This window comes from Gaeumannomyces tritici (genome assembly GCF_000145635.1).
Source record: "Gaeumannomyces tritici R3-111a-1 unplaced genomic scaffold supercont2.3, whole genome shotgun sequence".
Lineage (NCBI taxonomy): Eukaryota > Fungi > Ascomycota > Sordariomycetes > Magnaporthales > Magnaporthaceae > Gaeumannomyces > Gaeumannomyces tritici.
The window spans coordinates 4,133,188-4,152,707 of NW_008804547.1; the positions used below are offsets into that span (position 1 = coordinate 4,133,188).

General features: G+C 59.0%; 8 protein-coding genes across 8 annotated transcripts; 3 read left to right on the plus strand and 5 right to left on the minus strand.

The window, feature by feature from the left end:
* Nucleotides 1-205: 205 nt before the first annotated feature.
* GGTG_06487 (hypothetical protein) lies at nucleotides 206-623 on the minus strand (the record flags this gene model as incomplete). Its single annotated transcript, XM_009224305.1, has 2 exons — nucleotides 206-406; nucleotides 462-623. The coding sequence occupies 2 exons, from the start codon at nucleotides 621-623 to the stop codon at nucleotides 206-208; spliced, it is 363 nt and encodes a 120-aa protein (XP_009222569.1).
* Nucleotides 624-1,065: 442 nt separating this feature from the next.
* On the plus strand, nucleotides 1,066-3,795 carry GGTG_06488 (hypothetical protein; the record flags this gene model as incomplete). The annotated part of the gene is made up of 1 exon (XM_009224306.1): nucleotides 1,066-3,795. The coding sequence occupies one exon, from the start codon at nucleotides 1,066-1,068 to the stop codon at nucleotides 3,793-3,795; it is 2,730 nt and encodes a 909-aa protein (XP_009222570.1).
* Nucleotides 3,796-4,613: 818 nt separating this feature from the next.
* GGTG_06489 (hypothetical protein) lies at nucleotides 4,614-5,312 on the minus strand (the record flags this gene model as incomplete). The annotated part of the gene is made up of 2 exons (XM_009224307.1): nucleotides 4,614-5,051; nucleotides 5,265-5,312. 2 exons carry the CDS (start codon nucleotides 5,310-5,312, stop codon nucleotides 4,614-4,616), a joined length of 486 nt encoding a protein of 161 aa, XP_009222571.1.
* Nucleotides 4,768-7,102, plus strand: GGTG_06490 (hypothetical protein; the record flags this gene model as incomplete). The annotated part of the gene is made up of 3 exons (XM_009224308.1): nucleotides 4,768-5,758; nucleotides 6,240-6,593; nucleotides 7,002-7,102. Exons 1-3 carry the CDS (start codon nucleotides 5,377-5,379, stop codon nucleotides 7,100-7,102), a joined length of 837 nt encoding a protein of 278 aa, XP_009222572.1. The 5' UTR covers nucleotides 4,768-5,376.
* An 81-nt stretch (nucleotides 7,103-7,183) lies between these two features.
* GGTG_06491 (hypothetical protein) lies at nucleotides 7,184-10,147 on the plus strand. The gene is made up of 2 exons (XM_009224309.1): nucleotides 7,184-9,315; nucleotides 9,435-10,147. The coding sequence occupies exons 1-2, from the start codon at nucleotides 7,672-7,674 to the stop codon at nucleotides 9,465-9,467; spliced, it is 1,677 nt and encodes a 558-aa protein (XP_009222573.1). The 5' UTR covers nucleotides 7,184-7,671; the 3' UTR covers nucleotides 9,468-10,147.
* Nucleotides 10,148-10,828: 681 nt separating this feature from the next.
* On the minus strand, nucleotides 10,829-14,682 carry GGTG_06492 (hypothetical protein). The gene is made up of 4 exons (XM_009224310.1): nucleotides 14,587-14,682; nucleotides 12,468-14,521; nucleotides 12,155-12,379; nucleotides 10,829-12,080 (listed from the first exon to the last, which is right to left on the minus strand). The coding sequence occupies exons 2-4, from the start codon at nucleotides 12,782-12,784 to the stop codon at nucleotides 11,237-11,239; spliced, it is 1,386 nt and encodes a 461-aa protein (XP_009222574.1). The 5' UTR covers nucleotides 12,785-14,521; nucleotides 14,587-14,682; the 3' UTR covers nucleotides 10,829-11,236.
* Nucleotides 14,683-15,310: 628 nt separating this feature from the next.
* GGTG_06493 (hypothetical protein) lies at nucleotides 15,311-16,209 on the minus strand. Its single transcript, XM_009224311.1, has 2 exons — nucleotides 15,932-16,209; nucleotides 15,311-15,862 (listed from the first exon to the last, which is right to left on the minus strand). The coding sequence occupies exons 1-2, from the start codon at nucleotides 16,008-16,010 to the stop codon at nucleotides 15,732-15,734; spliced, it is 210 nt and encodes a 69-aa protein (XP_009222575.1). The 5' UTR covers nucleotides 16,011-16,209; the 3' UTR covers nucleotides 15,311-15,731.
* A 1,659-nt stretch (nucleotides 16,210-17,868) lies between these two features.
* GGTG_06494 (hypothetical protein) lies at nucleotides 17,869-19,232 on the minus strand (the record flags this gene model as incomplete). Its single annotated transcript, XM_009224312.1, has 3 exons — nucleotides 18,622-19,232; nucleotides 18,219-18,533; nucleotides 17,869-18,108 (listed from the first exon to the last, which is right to left on the minus strand). Exons 1-3 carry the CDS (start codon nucleotides 19,066-19,068, stop codon nucleotides 17,869-17,871), a joined length of 1,002 nt encoding a protein of 333 aa, XP_009222576.1. The 5' UTR covers nucleotides 19,069-19,232.
* Nucleotides 19,233-19,520: the final 288 nt, after the last annotated feature.

Genomic DNA, 19,520 nt, shown 5'->3' on the forward strand with positions numbered 1-19,520 from the left:
GGATCCAGCGAGAGGGAATTGATGAATCCGGCCGAACACTTGTCATCCTTCGTTCCGATCCTGATCTCCGTCTCAGAGTCCGGTTCCCTCGGAATAACAACAGCATGTCCCAAGCCGCTAGCAATCAACCGGCCACAGCACATGGCCTTTGGAGAGTCAGACCAGTCAGGCAACCCGCGGCATCAGGGATCACGCAGGGCCCCCGTCAACCCCCTGCACGGCCAGCCGTCGTGGTGGAGCCAGAGAGCACCTTTCGGGCCAAGTCGGCGCCTCTCCCTGGCTTATCTCGATTCCCCGCAGGTCGGCCGACGTCATAGTGCATCCCCAAGCCTGCAGGGAGCCAATCCCAGTGAGGATCCCGTGCTCGGGACCCACGGCGGCCCTCGCGCGGCGCCCCGGTTGGCTTCTGATGGGATGGATCGTCATGATGTTCCTTGTCGTAGCCGGTTGGCAATGCACACCTGCGCGTTTCGCCAATGCCCCCAGGGGTTGCCGCCCTTCTTGCCGTCTGTTCCACGCTTGTGCTGTTGCTCGTGTTGCCTTCCTCTTATGTACACACATCTGCCGCCGCTAATCCCCGGATTCTGATTTACACTCATCCCCCACGCTTCTTCTCCCTCCATCTTCAACTTCCACCTTCCCAGCCAGTGGCTGGCATCTACTCGCATTCCTCATACCCGGCACCTCCCGGCAGATCATATCCTCCAAAACCTGCTGGCAACGGGCGTCTTCCTGCCTTTCATGCTACCAAGACCTCTCGGTCCATCACAAACCTCCTTCTCCTTTGACACTGTAAGTACTCCTGGTTCCGCTTGCTCGTCTCACTGACTGGTTATTCTCCAATCAACTGTTTATACACCCTCCCCTCTCTAATCTAGTGTTTCCACTTGTGTACACCCATCAGTATGTCTGTTGGAGTAATATGTAGCATTGGATATACAATGTCTTTATTCTATATTGTGCACCATCGCCTCGTAGGCTTGGCAGAACCATTAACCACTTACACATGCCTCTTAGAGTCGGTAGTCCTACTGGTAGTATGAGCCTGTAGAGCCATCCTCCACCATGTTGACCAGTATCGCCTCCTCGTCGCGCCCTGCGTGCTCCATACACGTCCGCGCCGCCGGCATCCGCTCCCTAGCCCGGTCGAGCGCCGTCTTATTACGCTCACAGGACCAAACGCGTGGCATCCGCCATGGGTCCCGCGGCCCGTACTTGGACCCCGAGTCTGCCCAGGAGACCACGAGTCAACGCAACAGGCTCAAGCAGCTGGAGGCCAAGAACAGGAAGCTGACTTGGGACAAACATCCGGATGCCTTGCCCGTCTGCAAGATCGAGAAGCGCATGGCCAGCCACTACCAGCGCGCCCAGAAGCCCGATGCCCTGAGCTCGAGTGCCGGCGAGACTGCTGGGTGGACTGGTGACAACATTGAGGCCGTGGAGCGAGGCGCGCTGGAAAACCTCCTGTTCGGCCAAAAGGACAGCAAAGCCTCCGCAGCCAGCCAGCCCAAGGCAGCCTCTGCCACCCAGAAGGCTTCGGTCAAGACGATGCCACAGAGCGTACCGCAGTCCACCTTGGATCCCGAGTGCATCATCGATCCCATCACGAACCGCAAGGTTCTCAAGTCGGCGACCAAGGCCTCGCCGCCAGAACACAGCCCAGTTTTCGACACGGACATGCCTGCGACCTCTGAGGAATTGAGGCAATACAGTCAGGTCAAGATTGATGACGACGGAAAGAGACGCGTCATCCACCAATCCAGCCATAGTGGCGTGTTCTGGCACTGGGACAGCGGCGTCAAGGTGGCTGGCGTCGAGGCATTCGCCGAGATCGTCAAGACCCATGCGGTGAAGCGCAGCGTCAACGGCCTCTCAGCTACACTGGCCAAAGAATCCGGGGAGAAGGAGTACACCGACCTGAACAAGTACAAGCCCATCCTTGAGCCTGAAGCGCCTGCCCAGCAGGATGAGGCACCTCAATACGAGGATCTAGACAAGTACAACCCAGTCATGGACAAGAGGACGCCTGTGGCCCAGGATCCCTCGGCTCAGTACAAAGACCTTGACCAGTACAATCCCGTCATGGAGAAGCGCACGCCTGTTCCCGAGGATCCCTCGGCTGCGTACGAAGACCTCGACAAGTACACGCCCGTCGCGCACAACGAGCCCGACGGCAAGCTCGAGTCGCCCTTCGAGAAGGAGACATACACGGACCTTCCTCAGTACAGTGCCGTCATGTACAATGAGCATGACGGAAAGCCACTGGACTACGTGGAGTCGTCATACGACCCTACCGAGCTGGCCCAGTACGGTGCTTTCATGTACAATGAGCCAGATGGCAAGCCACCACCAGCACAGAAGCCCGCCGAGTATACGGATCTGAACTTGTATGGGAAGGCTGTCAGGTATCAGGAGCCCGACGGCAAGCCGGCTTCAGCGGCCAACGAGAGCCAGACGTACGATGACCTGAACGAGTACGGCCCTGTCTGGCATCTTGAGCCTGGCGGAAAGTCACTCGAGGCTCTAGCTGCCGAAGCCGCAGCCTCCCCCAAGCGCTACACCGACCTCGGCAATTATGAAGCCGGCGTGCGGTACCAAGAGCCAGACGGCAAGGCGCCTCAGCCGGCCGACGCGGTCGTTGCGTCCCTGGGCAAGCTCGACGCGATCCAGGAGCAGAAGGGCCTGCCCGTCTATCCCGAGCCCACGGACGAGCAACGCCACGCGGCGGAGCTCGAGCGCCTCCGCGCGAGCGAGGCGCGCGACGAGGCCGCCGTCCACGCCCTCGGTGTGATCTCCGAGGCCCCCCGACAGGACCCCAGTGGGAACTCTGCTCAGCCGCAGCCGTCCGGCCTCGCCGCCGAAGTCCTGAACAGTAAAGCCCCCACGCCCTCCTCCGTCCCCCCGTCCCCGCGAGGCCCGTTTCGATCCCGACTGACTGGTCCCCAAAGGATACGCGCCGTCCTCGACCCCTTCTCCAGAACTCCGCAGGGCCTAGAGACGTCGTATGCAGACGAGTGCGCTGGCGCGCCGACCTGGCCGACCTTTGTCAGGACGTACGGCGAGCCCGCCGCGTCCGCGCCCGTCACGCCCCCGGCCGCGCCGGTTCAGCAGCCAACAGTATACAGGATCTTGGCCTATGATCCGGCGACGCAGGCGGTAACCACTGCAGAACTCACCTCGACCGTGCCCGACAGCTCCGCCGCGCTGTCCCCTGGCGAGGCCCTCCTCAAGCTTTCCCGTCCTGCCCCGTTTTTTCCTTATTTCTCACGGCTCCAGCAAGACGGGTTCGAGATCGCATCCGGCAGCGGCGACATGCTCATCTTTCGTAAAACCCAATCGCCCATCGCCGCCAACACCTCGGCCTCGCAGGAGACAGAGCCCCAATCGGCGCTAGATGCCCCATCGGATGCCCTCCCAAGCGTCAACCCCATCGACATGACGGGGTCACAGCCGTTCATCTGGGAGCCCGCTTCGGCCAAGTTTGCGTCACCGACGGGCTACGTCCGCTATGAACCCGAGCCGGCCGTCGACTGCAGGCCGCCTCCTCCCCGCACCCATCAGCAGCAGCAGCAACAGCAGAGTAAGCCCACTCCCAACAGCGATGGTTCCTGGCCGTCAACGGCTCCTGGTGCGCGTCCGGCGGACGAGCCTGGCCAGCGCCGCCAGCCGGCCCGGCTGGCCAAGCGGGTGGTGGTGGGTGCGACGTGGATCGCCGGGGTCTCGTACGGCCTCGGCGTCGTGGCCGACTATTTCAAGTCCGGCGGCGCTGACGGCAAGGGGCCCACTCGGTTCTAACTCCCGTCTGCCGGATGCTCGTCTCGCTCGTTTCTTTTCTCTCTCCTTTTCTGGCATCAAGCTTTCTGCCTCGGGCTTCCCCGTTGCAACACCTTTCGTTTCGTGCCAACCCCTCTTCCTGCATTGCATTTTGGATGGATCTTTGGGGCATATTCGCACACGTGATCGTCATCACTCGAGGCGAATCTGGAGCATGTCATCATCCTTCCTGTGGTATCGCGTTTCTGTTTACTCTCGATTCCCCCTTTTCTTGCATACACACATTTGATATCCCGGCGTTTCTGGCATTGGGCGTGGTTCGCATATGGCATGGACAGCATTTCCAGCAACATTCGTTTTTTGCTCATTGAATACCATTGATGTTAGGCTATGTACTGAATTATGATGCTATGCTCTCCGTAAAAATTTTGTGTTGGGGGAAGCTCTGTGTCGACTTTTAGGGTCGGGTCTCTGTTAGTGGATACGTGAGTAAAGGTAGGTAGGGTGAACAGATGACGTCTTCATGTGCTGCATGTGGGGGAGACTTCTTTCAACCGGTGGGAAAGGTGCAGTGAGAACAATCTGGACCACAGGGTGCAACTGGATGAATAGGCCATGTTGCCTGTAGGAGAGGGTGCTTGCACCCACAACACCATGTTCCGCGTAACAGCAACCGCGCAGTGATTCCAACCTCGCCCCACAATGAGGGCCCAGTAGGATATGAGCGATATGAGTGCATGTCGACCCAAAGCACAATGAAAAAGAAGGGAGAAACAAAGGAACAAGACCACAAGACGCAAACAACATGAGCACGAGTAGCGGTTCCGATGACTTCTTCTTCACTGGGCAGCACCGCGTTCGCTGAATCCAGGCCCGGTCTTGACGTCGGCGATGGAGCTCATCTGCAGCGAGTGCTTCTGCTCCTCTCGGTTCCAGCTCTGGCGGCGGTCCATAGCGGGCTTCCAGGCCTCGGCGGCGGTCCGGGCTCGCTCGGCCGCCTCGCCGTCGAGCGAGTCGCGGCGGCGATGGTGCTCCGCCGTGGTGCCGGTGGTGGGGGAGACGAGGGCTTCCTCCAGGTCCGCCGACGCGGCGAGCGCCTCGGCCGTGCTCTGGCGGCGGGCCTTGGGCGTCGTGTGGGCCTGCTGCTGGGCGTTGGCCGAGGTGGCGGTAGAGCTCGACATTGTGACAGTGGAGGTGGTGGGGGCTGTGGTTGTGGTGGGGTGGTCGAGGTTGGCGGCGGCGCTATTTGGGTTTGGCCTGATGGCGAGCGGGGAGGACTGCTGCAGCCGGGCGGTGGTGTTGGGCATTCACCGATTCTTTGGAGGGTGGCCTGTCTCGTTCAAGGGTGGGTAAACTGAAAATACGTTGGGACTATGATGAGATTGACGATGAAGCAAACAATCCGTGGCTTGGGTGGTCTCGAAACAATGTAGAGATTCTGGGTGTGTCTGGATGCTTTACAAATTGCGAGGGGACGTGAACTGAAATACCACTGTCTTGAAACCCCCAAACCTGGACTGCTCCTGCTGCTCCGTCATGAGTCTCGAGGTCTGATCTATTACGCAGTCGCCACCAGCCACCACTCTCATCAGCTGTTGTCGCATGTCCCCCGTCCACTCGGATCAGGGCCAGGACGCAGCATCGTGCGGGGTAGGGAAGCCGCGCACGAGTGAGAGGAAACGCCTGAGGGGCAGGCAGGCTCAACTGCGGCCTCAACTGGCCCGACGCTGTGTCTTTCGATCTGCCCACGTTAGCTTCCCGCCTTCCCACTACCACCGAGTGGCCGAATACGGATGGCGTGCAGGCACGGTGTGGCTGCCGTGGGGCTGCTGCAACTCGGCTGAAGTGGCAGCCAGTCGGGGGAGGGAGCACGAGATGGACGTCGCTGCTGATTCGGCCAGTCTCTTTGTCGTTCAAGTCAAGCCAGACTGCCCGGCAACGGCTCGCGGTGGAAAGGGGCGATGGGAGCTTCGGAAAGCGGCGGGTGAGACACGGTTTAATAGTTTATTTTGCTGGCGGTTGCGACCAGGGGCTGGACTGAAGAAAGCGCACAAAGACACGACACGAATAGAGCAAAGTGGCTCGGCTGGTGACCTAATGCAGAACACGTCAGTGCTGATGGCTTTTTTTTCTTTCAAAGTTGGACCCAGGACCATCTTATTCATTGCACATCTCGTCGCGCGGAGTGACGCGTTGGGATATAAAAAAAAATTCAAACCCTTGCGTTGAATGTGGGCTGGGGTCCGCCGCGAAACGTGGATCTGATCGTTGGTTCGCCGATGCCTGACATGATGAGCCACGCCCGGGCAACGCGAGATGAGCACGGCTTTTCGTCTGTGGGCATTCATAGCGGCGGATTGGGTGCTTTCATACCCACCTTCATATGTTTTACCGGGTTACTTTGATACCACCATGGCTGCAGCATGCCTCTACATACAAACAATCAAGCAATGCTAAGCTTGTAGTGTGGTTTGGCAAATCCTCGCTGCAAGGAAATAAAGCCCAACTAAAGGCGTTTAGTAGCGCCGCCCCGAGCTCTCAACTGAGCCGGTGCCCGGACGACGCACCTAGTCTCGCGGGCAGGGCAGGGTTCGGGCAGGCAGGGTTCGAGCGTGGAGCAGCTAAATTGGCCGATCGGAACTCCGTTTTCTGCCTTTGCCTGGCACTCGACATGGAGTCGGTTCTCGGGCCACGGCGCAGCGCGTGCTCTTCAAACATTGAACCTTCATTGTTTAATCCATTCTCGAGCATGTGGACTGGACTTGTGGGCAACGCGGCGGGCAGGTGGGGTGGAGCAACGACGCGGTTTTCTGGTGTTGGTGCGTGATTTCAGTGGGAGGCTGGCTATGACATGCAGAGACGCGCCGTCGTGCCTGCTCCATCGCCAATGGGCGCACTTGGCTGCCGCGGAAAGCAGGGAACGGATCCCAAGTAAGCCAGACGCAAGTTTTGATGCTCGTGGAGCCGACTGACCGACTGAACTGGGCGGTCAGCTTGCTCGGAAGAAACCGAGAATATCAACAGGCCAAGAAAAGGGGAACGAGAATGGAGAGCAGCAGAATAAATAAAAAAGCAAAATATCACAGACAGCAATCTGGAGGCACACACGCCCGCCCGGAAGGTTCAAACTAAATATACGTCATGGGCCCAGCGTTGGCGTGGTTTTAGCACGGGCTGTTCGTTTTTCTTGCCGTGTCTGGCTCAAAATGGCAAAATGTCCCCACTAGACGGCACAAGGCCTGGCGGTGTTGCGCCCCAGTGGGCTCCTCCTGGCAGCGCTGGGGCCAGGCCTGGAGCCACGCGCGACGCCCTGCAACTGGCTCGCTAAATTACACCCAACCCACTTGCACGCCAAAGACGCGCTTCTCGTGCAGCCGAGATCGCGTCTGGCTCGACATGGGCCCAAGACTGGCAAAGTGTGAGACGGCCACACGGTCACCGCGAAACCTCGTTCCTTGTGTGCGTCCCGTGCCTCGCTTTAAATCCCAAAACTCCCCACAACGCCCAATTCCTGCCCTGGGCCTCTTTTGAAGAGGCCATCTCCGTCCTATTCGAGAAATCTGTTTTCAGAAGGCTGAATATCCAGATATCCCTTTTCTTCTTCTGTGCTCCTCTCATCGTCCCATCATCCCCTGGTACCGAGACCCTGCCTTCCCTGCCTTTCCCTGCCCTGTCTCCTGCCTCGACCACTTCCACGCCCGGTGCGGTAGGGGGAGAAGTTGGCGGCAGTGGGATTGAAAGAAGAAAACATTCAAGCAACGCGACTTTCTTGCTCACATCTCGCCCTGGCCTGGGCGGCACCTCGGCTGGCGACGGAGGCGGACAGCTCTCTCAAGCCTCATCTCTGTGAGGGCCCTACCTGGCCGTGTATACTGCCACCATTGTTCACCATTAGCAATGGACTCCTCGCCCACCAGGACCATGGCTGGGACGAAGCGCCGGGCCGCTTCGCTCCTGCCCGCCTTCGAGCCCCTGTCGCCGTCCCCGGTCCGGCCTCGGCCGGCCAAGCGACAGGCACGAAACAATGGCGCCTACAAGTACCCGACGCCCGTGCCGACCTCGAGCACAGGCATCATGTCCTCCTCGCCGCCCCGCGGTGGCCCGCGTCCGTCTCTGCAGCGGACCGCCTCGGTCATCTCTGAACGCGCCCCGCTCGCCTCGGTTCCCACTGTCGAGCTTAACGAGAACGGCGAGGCCCTCCTGATGGGCCGATCCAGCAACTCGTCCCACTATCAGCTCTCCGCGAACCGCCAGATCAGCCGGGTACACGTCAAGGCCCGCTACATCCCAGCCATGCATCACCTGGACCCTAACAAGGTCGAGATCGTGTGCGAGGGATGGAATGGTCTCAAGTTGCACTGCCAGGGCCAGACCTGGGACCTGGGCAAAGGTGACATGTTCGAGTCCGATTCCGAGTCGGCCCAGATCATGATCGAGGTTCAGGACGCCCGAGTCCTGATCCAATGGCCCAAGCGTGACCACCACGAGTGCCTCGGCAACCTGTCGGACTCGTCCTGGGACGAGTCGCCCACCCGCGCTCCGCGCGGCTACGACCTGCCGTCGAGCCCCCTGTGCAGGAACAGGCTTATCCGGTCTCCCGAGTCTCCGTCCCCCTCGAACCTGCCCTCCATCGCCACGAACCTGGGCACCCTGCTGTCTGGACCCGTCAGCGGCGGCTCGGACGGCGAGCAGATCCAGATATACGAGGACGCCAGCGGCGACGACGAGCCCGAGCTGCCCAAGCAGCAGCCCATGGCCGATGCCAACGCCAGCTTCATGACCGAGGCCACCCAGAGCTTCTCCAGCGATCTCAGCGAGCCCGTGTCCGACGACGACGAGCAGGAGCAGCACAATCCGGACGAGGAGAACGACCCGATCGTGCACTCGTTCGGCCCCTTCGGCGCGAACCTGTCCAACCGCATGGCGTCCATCACGGCATCGAGCCCCAAGATGCGCACCCCCGTACTCGCCCCTCCCCACATGCGACGATCCGCCGCGAGCGGCACCAAGGCCCTCGCCGATAAGATCGTCTCGGCCACCGGTGCCCTCTCCACCGTCGTCGCCACCGCCTCCACCACCTCGAGCAGGACCGCCAGCGCCGGCAACAGCCGCAGCGCCAGCCGCAGCGGCGACAGTGAGTCCCGCAAGCGCGTCGACGACGAGACCCCCGCCCCCGAGACGACGACTGCCACCGCCGCAGAGCCCGACCTTGCTGAGTTCGACGTGCAGGCCATAACCAATCACGTGGCGAACCAGCTGGCCTACTCGCGGCTCTCGTCGACGCCGCTGTCGGCCATCATGGCGCAGCTGCCCGCGCTCGAGCGGCTCGACGGCAGGCTCACAAAGGCCTGCCTCCGCTCCATCATCGAGGCCGTCCCCTGCATCGGCACCATCCCGCGCCAGGGCAAGGACGCGGCCGGCAAGCCGCTCGAGAGCGAGTACTACTACGTCCCCGAGAAGGACGACGACGAGCTGCGCCGCCTCGCCGTCACGGACGGCATGAGGAAGCCCAGCCTGAGGAACTGCAGGAAGCAGCACAAGGTTAGTTTCTCTTATTCGTTGAGCGTTGGGTGACGTGCAGCACGCTTTACCCCGCCTACCCAGTCAAGGCACGCAATCAAACAAACCTCTTTGCTGACCTTGTGCCCACTCCTGTACAGCAATACTACTGGAAGCGCCCCAAGACCCCTTGAGCTGCTTGTCATACCGAAACCTAAGGGCACCTCGGTGCCACGGCCCAACCCAAATACCCACCTATTCATCCGGACCCGAGATTTAACTCGCAAAAGATTGGGGCAAAAACGGAGTTATCAAACACGGGCAGTTGCTGCCATCCTCTTTCGCGAGATGAATCCTCTCCTCCATTTCTATTCATCATCAACGCAATTGTCGTTGCATCTGCGTCCCCTAGTCATCATTTCTCCTTCCTCACTGTCACCTTGCCAACCTCCCTCGTTTCCTTGCCAGCCACCATATTGGTATACCTTTTTTACTTGCCCTGTTCTGCATAGCGTTAGGCGTCACTATTCCCCCGGGCTGCGACGTGTTTCTGGGTCCCTCTCGTTTCCTTTGTTATTTTTTATTTTTTTTACGTACTCGTCTCTCTCACCACTGGGCTCCATGTATGGATATTTCGTTTGGGCGTCTGGGGGAGCGAGGGGCTTTTAAGGGGTTTTCTTGGGCGGGCAATTCCTGTTTGTTTGGGACCTGATCGGTGGCACGAAGAATACCCAACCCCCCTGGCACCACCTTTTTACCGGTAGGCTGTTTTCGTGATGGTTATATTGGTCGAGGATGCAGGTCGCAATTCCCACAATCTAAGCTGGCACCACAACTCTTCACCTGGGGGTTATGAATCACCTTGCACCCAGAAAGACGTATCTTGTGATCGTCCCTTGACATGAGCCATTCTCCGGCATAGCATAGGTGATATTTCGGATGGGACGGTAACCTGCTGCATTGCAGTCAGCCTAGCCTGTGATCTTGTGCTCAAAGGGGCCCGCCAACTCGTCCCCGGTCCAACCACATGGCCCATGCACTTGGTTTAACCTTCCCTACCAAGATCGACAACCCGCTCGGTGAGCGGTCAGACGGGCAGCGTGGCAGATCGGATACTACTCACGAACAGTCTTCCTCAAGAAACCATGTAATGCTAGCAGTTGCGGCAACCACCAGATGCACATTTTACGGTAAATGTCGTCACACAAGGTTGACGGGTTTCATTCGTGAACCTAGGGAGATCTAGCGAGGAGGAGCCCGAGGGCGGTCGCTGTGCCGTTCTCGCCGCCGATGTCCCCCTCGTGGCAGAGGGCTCTGGTACACCTCGAGCATGTTCCCTGGGCTTATAGTTTCTTTCCTCCGTGTGGTGAATGACTCCATCGCGCCTTGACAGTCTGTGGCTGACGGACATGCCTCCATCGATATATATATGACGCGTCTGAAACTCTGTTCACGCGTGGCCACAATGGGCTGCCTTGTGAGTGATGCTCATATTTTCTTTACATGTGCTAGTGTACCACGATATCAGAGCGTTTCACCTTTGATGTAGACCCCTATCCGTGACTCGGTTCCCTATTGACAAAGTCTCACTCATACAAAGACGATTCACGTCTATTCCTTCTCTGTTTACACTCTCTGCCATTCACAATAATTGGAATCACGATATTCGTACACGGAGAATGGCACATGTACATTTGTTTCCAGTTGTGACTAGCGGCCACGCCGAGCTAATCTGGCTAGCACAGGCAACCTGCCAGGGCCACGCGTTCCCAAGTCTGGACAGAGCTACCAAAACGACCACAAGTTCCGAGGGTGCCCGCGGAATGACGGCGGGCACCAAGATCAGAAAATGCCGATAGTAAAAAGCAGAAAACGCCAAACCATGGGTCATGAAAAACATGCCATAATATGCATACACAAGACAACAACAACAAGAATTACGAGCAGCCCCTTACCCCAGCCGTCATGAACTCCGAGACATGGACTGGCCCCCGAGGTCCCCAGACTCGGCCAGCAGCGCCGTTCCGTCGGACCCGCCGCTCCCGGCCCTGTCCCGCGGCGGTGGCGGGGCGTAGGCGACGTAGGGAGACGGCGACGTCGCCGGGCCGTTGGGCGGCGAGCCCGGAGGCGACAGGGACGGCCCGTAGCTGAAGCTGCCGCTGCGGTAGGGGCTGTACGCCGAGTACGCACCGCCGCCACCGCCGCCCCCCTCCTGATCGTCCTCGGGCACGGGCAACAAACCCCTGGAGCTGGCCCAGCTGACGCAGCGGGTGGTGCCCGAGGGCGACAGGGCGTCGAGGGCCGAGAGGCCGCCGTCACTGCCGGCGACCATGGAGCGGCGCTTGACGTACTCCTCGAACTCGGTGCTGCGCTCGTGCGAGTACGGCTCGCGCGGGGGGCTGGTGGCGACGGCGGCGCGGGGCTTTGCGACGTCGAGGCCGCTTCCGCCGACGTCGAGCATGGTGAGGATCGAGGACCCGCCGCTGGAGACGCGCCGTGTGGACCGTGTGGACCGTGTGGACATGGACCGGGCGCCGGCGACCAGGGCGCCGGCGTGCTTGGAGACGGAGCCGGAGCGCGAGCAAGAGCTGCCCAGGCTCGCGGTCTGGGACGGGTACGAGGTCTCACTGCCGTTGTGGTAGAAGTCGTCGCCCAGCTCGAGCCGGCTGTCGTTCGGCAGCGTGCTAGTCTTTGGCGGGGTGCTGAAGCCGTACGACTTTGCGTTGACGGCTGGCTGGTAGTCACTGTATTTCAGGTGCCGTCGGTACACGAGGATGGAGTATATCGTTGGGACAGTGGTGGCAAGCCTGCGAGGCAAAGGAGCGTTCTGTTAGTCTTGTATACTCGGGGGCGAAAGAATGGAGGAGCGTGGTCCGCGTACAGTAAACCGCCATCGATGCCCAGCCCGATCAGGGCGTATTTCCCCTCCAGGTTCTGCAGGTGCATGGCGACGTCCAGGCCGAGGACCGCAAACGCGAGCACGGTTTTGATGATGTGCGAGATCAGCATGGCCAGAGGCGTCAGGGTCTCGGTCACGAGCTTGGCAACCTCGCCGAGACACAGGCCGAGAGATACAAGCGAGAAGCCGACGTTGCAAACCTCCCATCTAGGTTCGAAGCATGTCAGCTTCTTTTTGTTCGGCTCCTCTAGAAAGCATCGCTAGCTGGCGGCAACGAGGCAGAGAGGTAACCTACACTATCTTGACTGTTGACACGTTTTCCTTGGTTTCCTCGTCCTTGAGAAGCTCCGATGTAGCGACCAGTTGATAGGAGAAGACGCCCATCAAGCCAAGGAGAAAAAGGATCTGCAAGATCCAAAATGGCACCAGCAGGGCGAGACGCCACCTGGCACGGTCAAAGTGCCCTTGTTCTCTGTGTTTGCCCATTCTGAGCAGTTTTTTTGTCGATGGTTGTTGAGTTTTAGGTTTGCCTCCGAGTATCTCTTGCTTGGGACGAGACACAGAACTGCTCGAAAATGTGAGGTTATGGGAGTATGGCGAGTTACCCGGCATGAGGCTGCGATGGTACTATGGCAAGCTCATGTTCTCGACGGGCGACCAATATGTGAGAGAACCCAGCGCTTGCTAGCGGAAAGTATGCCGTGATGGACAGCCAGTCAAACCGACACGTCCCGATTTGTCCCAAGCCTTTTGTGATCGACAGGTCTGGGGGGTAGCATCGGAGCGGGAAGGGAGAGGAAGAAATAATAAAAAATAGCCAAGACTACACCACGCAAGAGCCCGCTGGGGTCCTTGTCCCAAGCGTGCAGCCACATGGACTAGGGAGCACAACAGTCTGGGAAGGAAGCACAGGATAGTTCGTGCTCTTCACTTCACAGAGCCCGCTAGCAGCTCAGCCCCTCTTGGGCTGGCGCCGAAGTCCTGATCTAGCACATGCAATCCCGAGCCTAGTGCGGGCGGATGGGGGGTACCCAAGCCACATGCCGGAGCCCAGCAGGCAGGCTGTAGTCCTAATGCCGTGACCACGTCCCACGGGCGCGGGGCGTGGAGTCCAAGAGCGAGCGGTGACGCGGGAACGGGAAAAGAAAGAGAGAGAAAAAAAGCCAGAAAAGACAGCAAGCAAGGGAGGCAAACTGTGTGCTGGCTCTCAGCTATTGGTGGGTCCGTTTTGCGTCCCTACGCCATCGTCAGAGCCTGCCCCCCGCTAGGCCGGGTTTAGGATAGGCTGGGTAGGCGCCAGCCTGGATTTCCAAGTCTCTGCCGGCATCTCGTGGGCGGCCGCTTGAGTGAGGATTGGGCGCGGCTGAGCGGCTGAGGTGCAAGTGCCCAACTTGGCATGTGGGATTCCTTTTGTCCTGGCGGATCGGGTGTGATGCGATGCGGTCGACCCGGGCCTGAGCGAGCAGATTATGTCAATAATCCAGCGCCTTTGTTTGGCCTGCATTCCCTTACATTACCCTACATTCATCCCTCTGTTTTGTTGGCGCACTCAGCAGCAGGCTCGGAATCTTCCGCCCCTGCATAAAAAAAAGGGCTCATCCGTAATAGGTCAGTAACAGCCAACGCCACTTATATATGTGTAGCTGCTGCAACCAGGTCGTTCCTAGTTGGCCAAGTAGAGAAAGTCGTTGGGCCGTCGATGCCACAGCAAGCGCGCGAGCTGGGCAGGCCTTGGACAAACGAGGGTCAAGTGGAATCAGAAGCTCGGATTCCGTCCGCATGCTCGCTCCCGCAGGACCCGCCTGGTGGTCAGGACGAAGCGGATGCAGCACCGCCCAGCCCTGTTGTACTGCAGTCATGGCCTCCTCAACAACGAGGAGCAGCAGCAGCCAACAGCCCACCCTGTGCTGTTGCTCCATTGTCTTTTGGTGACCCATCAAGGTGCATATGTTGTGCCCGTCTGTGTGGTGGTAGTGCTTCTGCCGTCGCCGCTTTGGGATGTGCGTTTGCACACCGCGCGCCAAACCCACGCCGAGCCCGGGACGTGGCGTTGACAAAGCGACTTCCTCGGTCACCGAACTCGCGCAAGACACAGGCTCGCCGAGGGGATCGTGCCTCTTTTTGTGCCATTGGTTGTGCCATTCCTCCCAGTCAATGCCGAATTTTCTGGTCAAGTTCTAGGCAGCTGAAGAAATGATGTTTGTGAAGGAGCTGGGGATGGCGTGACGCTGTTGAATCACCCATTGTGGAAGTGAATCGGCAGCCAGTGTGCCACCATAATCGAGGCTGAGCTGAGGCAGCTGTTCTCCATTTCCACATCACTCTACCCGATCCTTGGGATTGTTGCTGCTAGTCACCCGGTTCCATATCAGCCAGCTTGGCATTTGACGGACACAAAGCCAAAGTCGACATACCAGACTGTGCGTGTGGTCTGAGCAAAACAAAACAGCGGAATGGGTCATTGGTCCTCATCGTTACCCCAACCAGGCCTCAATGAGAATGATTGTCTCCCCGACCCAAATAGGTGGAGCTGAAGAGCTGACCCACCAGACCCTGCCAGGGGCCTCAAGTTTGGGGCAAGAGCTCTCCAGCCCCGGCCCGGCGTTTGCCTTGGGGCGTGGGGCGCCGCCCCCTTGGCAGTGGGTCCAGTTTCTGGCTACCTACCATCTGCGAGGGAAATAAACAATAAAAACCCACCTCCCAACAGGGGGGTTAAAACTGGAGATCACAGGGGTGGCTGAAGGGGGGTCACGTGCTGGCATGAAGATACTGCCATTTTGAAGTTGGTGAAAGAAGGAGAGAAATCGAGAAATGCTTTCAAAGGACGAGAAATTCTTGAAGTCTCGTGACATCCCCGCGAGTCACCACGACCCTGCGCTTTCCAGTTCCAACCCCCCTGTTAACCCCCTGTTACTGGGTGGGTTTTTATTGTTCAATTCTCTCGCAGATGGTACGTAGCCGTGACCCCTGGCCGCCACCTTTTCTTCGGCATCCGGTCTCATGTCTTTTTTAACCTTGGACCAGGATCAGGCCTCGAACAGCCCTCCAGTCTTTCCTCCCGCAGACTTGTTCGCAATATTCGTAATCACAGACATCATTTTCACAGACGGCAGATTTGTACAGACAGTTGAAAAAGAATCGGCTGCAGGCGAGCTGCAAAAAAAGAAGTGTATTCATAACGGGCAGTTTGTCTTGTGTTGATCCGCCCAGAGCGAAAGGCAGGACTCTCCCGGAAGGCCCGGGTAGAGCCCCTGCAAATCCCTCAAAATCATTGCTGGCTCAGATGTCTCCCTCCCCAGCACAGCCAGAGCCAAGTTGACTAGATGGTGGCGCTCTGGCTGCTGTGTCTATGCATTCCGACGTCCGATCTCGGTCTGGCGTCTCCGTGGTATCCTTCATTAAGTTGTAGTGTATATCCCCACCGTCTCTCCCCCACGACCGGAGAAGGCTCGGTACGTAGTTGGCGTGATCGATGGGTTCCGCGACCAAGTCATCTGACTGTCGTCTCTCCCCCTATCTCATCCCCGTCTGTCATCCGCCGATTGTTGGCGACGCCAGTTTACTGGCCGTTGGCGGCAGCGCCAAGGTAGACTTTGGTCGAATCGAAGGGAATGACCTCGCCAGCCTCGTTGGTCATGGCCGGCGCGTTGACGGCCACCTCGGCAGCCTGGGCCTGACGCTTGACGACGACTGTAAAGGAAAAGTGTTAGCATGTCTCAAGCCACGACTGTCATGGTCCATGTAAAGCGCGCCACATACCAAAGCCCTCGTTCTGCGACAGAGAGGAGGCCGAGACGGCGGCGACCAGGGCGAAAACGCTGAGGATGGTGAACTGCATCTTGAAGGATTGTGTTGGTGGTGACGAAGCTGTCGACTTGATTTCGTTCTGGAAAAATGGTGAAAGAGACGAAAGCAATGATTTGTCGGCCGGCGACGAGCAAGATTACACAGTTGACTGGACTACGAGTTGTGAAAAACGGGTGGTTGAGAAGAGGATGGAGACAAAAAAAGAGAGAAAAGAAGGCAACGCTGCTCTAAAGTGGACGGGCCCTATATATCTGTGTCCGGCTGCTACACTCGGCCCTGTGATTTCTCTCTGGCAGATTGGGCATGGGTATAACAGCGATCATCAACGACGGCCGGTCCGGGTTTCATCCAGAGCCACAGCAGAGGATCTCGAAGATCCGAGGGGAATCGCCGTGGCTTGGCCGGTAGCTCGGACCATGCCCTCCACCAAGCAAGGGCAAGGCACCCCCGAAATCCCCCTCAAGGTTGCAGCTTCTACGTACGGGGGCTGAGAGTCACGGCTTTCCTTCGGATGGCCCGCCTGGTGGCCGCACCCTGGCCCGGGCCAGGGTCCGGTGTCTGGGCCAGAGACCGTGTTCTGACCCTCGACATCCAGAAACAAGGCTAGACCCCGGCAGCCATGGCCAGAAACAGCATCTTAGCTCGGGGTGTGCTGGATAAGCTTGATGGCAAGCGGTGGCGGCGGCTCTTGCCCCCCCAACCGCAGGTAACGAGATGAAACGCAGTCTGTCTGCGGCGGTTCGTCTTGGCCAAACCCACGCCTTTACCCCATGGTCCCGCGTCTTGGCCCCGCTGTGGCCACGCCCGACGCGTCCCTGTTATGCAATTAAGGGAGGATCGCCAAGACAATTTTATATTTTAAGCGCATTTCCTTGCCGCGTGGCGTTTGGGTCATGTTTGGAGGGCATAGGAAACGAAGGCCTGGGGGACCCCCCTGTGGAAATGCGACAGTCGGGGCTGGACGATCAGACACAAGTGGGCCTTTTTCCGTCCCTTCCGTGTTGCAGGAACAACCCCGTCCAGGATACGAGCAGGAAAAAGAAAAGACGAGTAGAGGAATTGATTGGATGTCACCAGCCTGGTCCAGATGATTCCATCCCGTGGAACCAAAGGTGGCTCTATTTCTTGCGTCTAAAAGCTTATCCAATTTGCCGGTCCCCAGCTCCTTCTAGGCAGTGAGAGGAGAGTGTGTGCGTGTGTGTGACATCTTGGCCTTCCATGAACTCTCCTTCTGTTCCATGGCAACCGATCGACTGTCTCGTCTCGTCTAGTCTAAGCCTAGCTAGACCTTTAGCTCCCGTTACGTCACGTCACCCTATTGATAGCGCTGAGCCACAGCTGTTTGGCAGCCGTTTGACTCCATCAATAGTGGCGGCGCGCCGTCACGACTCATGCAGTGCCGTGCTGCCAGCCCGGCCGGAAACTCATGGAAGGGGCACAAGCTAAAAACACAGCCGGCCGGCCAGCCTCTGAGGCGCCTTGTCTCGAAAGGACGCCTCGGGGGAATTTCCTCCTGATGATTATTCGCCGAGAGACCACTAAGCGCTCGGAACATACAGTCTCAAAACAGCCCTCCGTTTTGATGCACATTTCAGCTCCAGCCAGGCCAGCCAGGCGGCCGTTGGCCTCAGCGTGCCAACAGCCTCACGAATCAGCTGCTGGACAAGGCCCAACAACGGTGATGACGCCTCTCAAGCTGACACCTGCGCCAGCGTTTGAAGTCCCCACCTAAAAGTGGTACATCGTTTTTTTTTTATCTTCATTATTTTTTTCTGTTTTATCCTCCCTTTTCGTCCCTGGCCCTCCGTCTCAAAGCGTCTCTGCCATCACATTTCGCCTTTCTCACCATGCAATCTCGTTATCCCCATCCACCGCCCGCCCCGACCCTCCTAGCTCCAGTTCTTGTGCTCCACCGTCCATTTATCAGAGACCAGGCTGCCCGGGGATTTGGCGTCTAGAAGGATCTGTTTGGACTTTTCGTCCTTCCGGAATTGCCACTGTAGATAGGCGACGGCGGCCTTGCCAAACTTTCCTCCGTTGGTCGCGCCAAAGGTGCCGCCATGGCCCGTGTCCAGGCTCGTCTTGTACGCGGGGACGCCTCCAGGCAGGAGCTTGTAGTCTTTCTCGGCCTGCCCAATGTCCCAACGGGGGCGTTGGTTGCCCCTGTCTGTCAGCGCGCCATGAAACCGGCAGGGAGGGCTCTGGAAACAGAACGTCTCTGACGGGGCGTTCAACTCACGTTCGGATAACCCATGTCCTTGGGGCCGCCCACGAACCAAGCGACCGGGACGTTGATCTTCTCGAGCAGGTACCTCCTCTCGTCTTGGAAGATGGCGATGTTGAAGAGCATGACGCGCTTGACCCGGGGGTCGTTGTATGCCGTGGACATGGCCGACAGCCCGCCGCAGCTGTGGCCGGCCGTGATGATGTTGTCGACGTCGACGTTGCCGTACTTTGACGCCCCGCCCTTGGCGGCCCAGTCCACGGATGCGCGCATGTCCGTCACCAGGCTCTGTCGGTTTTGCGCAACTGGTCCATCCGCCGAGATGACGTACTGTAATGAGACGATTAGGGATCTGCTATTCCGCAGGCGGCCGCACACATACATGTGCAGATAGAGTAGTAGCACAGCGTCAACATACGCCGTGGCTTGCGATCTCGAGCAGGAAGTTGCGATACTCGGACCCGCCGCTCATGGCGCAGCCGCCGTTGCCCCAGGCGATGAACCCGAGTGACACGTTGCCGGCGGGCGGCGCCTGCGGCGCGTAGATGGTGTGCCCGGGCAGCGAGGGATCCGTCAGGACGCGGGCCGGGTAGGGGCCCGAGCCGGGGCCGGGCACGCCGCCGCCGCGCGGGGTCTCGGGCCCGGTGGCCCCCGGGTTATTGCCCGTGCGGGCCAGGTAGGCCGCCAGGTCCGTCAGGCTGATGCAGAAGATGCCCCCGGCGATGGTGTCGTCCCCAGTGGGTGGGAAGTACCCCGGCCGCGGTTGGAAGGGCTGCTGCTGCTGCCGGGGCTCGAGGCCGAGGGGTGACGCGAGCGCGCTGGTCACTGCCAGTGCGGCGACGAGCAGACTTGAGATGGACGCCATATCTATGAGTAGGATGGCAGACTAGTCTTAACGGGGTGGGTGTCTGTTGGTGTTGGCTAGGCTATCCTTGGTGACATTCCCAGACTACGCGGGCTATAGGATGTCACATCTCGGAGAATCTGATCTCTTGGATCGGAGATCCCCCCTGGCTTTTAACCCCTTTCTGCTTCCCGATGATACCATCGATCGACAGTTCATGTCGGCAGCAGCGCTTGCCGAGCGACAAGTTGACCCGGACGGTGGTGCTGTCCGGCACTCATCGTCGGTAGTGCCCCCTCGCGAGATTTCCCCATCGGGAATCACCGCCCGCCCATTCGCGGGCCAATATGGGGCTCGACAATAGCCGGATGAGCGGCAACCGTCCTTTACGGTCCGAGATGGCAATCTTCACTTCTCGATCGATGGGAAGTGGGCAGGGTCGTCGCCATCGCCGTGTTTTCGCTGGCCGCCGT

Coding starts and splice junctions, on each gene's coding strand:
- GGTG_06491 (XM_009224309.1), top strand. CDS start 7,672: ATGGACTCCTCGCCCACCAGGACCATGGCTGGGACGAAGCGCCGGGCC. Junction 9,316..9,434: donor ACTGCAGGAAGCAGCACAAG/GTTAGTTTCTCT, acceptor ACTCCTGTACAG/CAATACTACTGGAAGCGCCC.
- GGTG_06492 (XM_009224310.1), bottom strand. CDS start 12,784: ATGCCGGGTAACTCGCCATACTCCCATAACCTCACATTTTCGAGCAGT. Junction 12,380..12,467: donor GTGTCAACAGTCAAGATAGT/GTAGGTTACCTC, acceptor CTTCGAACCTAG/ATGGGAGGTTTGCAACGTCG. Junction 12,081..12,154: donor GGCATCGATGGCGGTTTACT/GTACGCGGACCA, acceptor TTTGCCTCGCAG/GCTTGCCACCACTGTCCCAA.
- GGTG_06493 (XM_009224311.1), bottom strand. CDS start 16,010: ATGCAGTTCACCATCCTCAGCGTTTTCGCCCTGGTCGCCGCCGTCTCG. Junction 15,863..15,931: donor GTCGCAGAACGAGGGCTTTG/GTATGTGGCGCG, acceptor TTTCCTTTACAG/TCGTCGTCAAGCGTCAGGCC.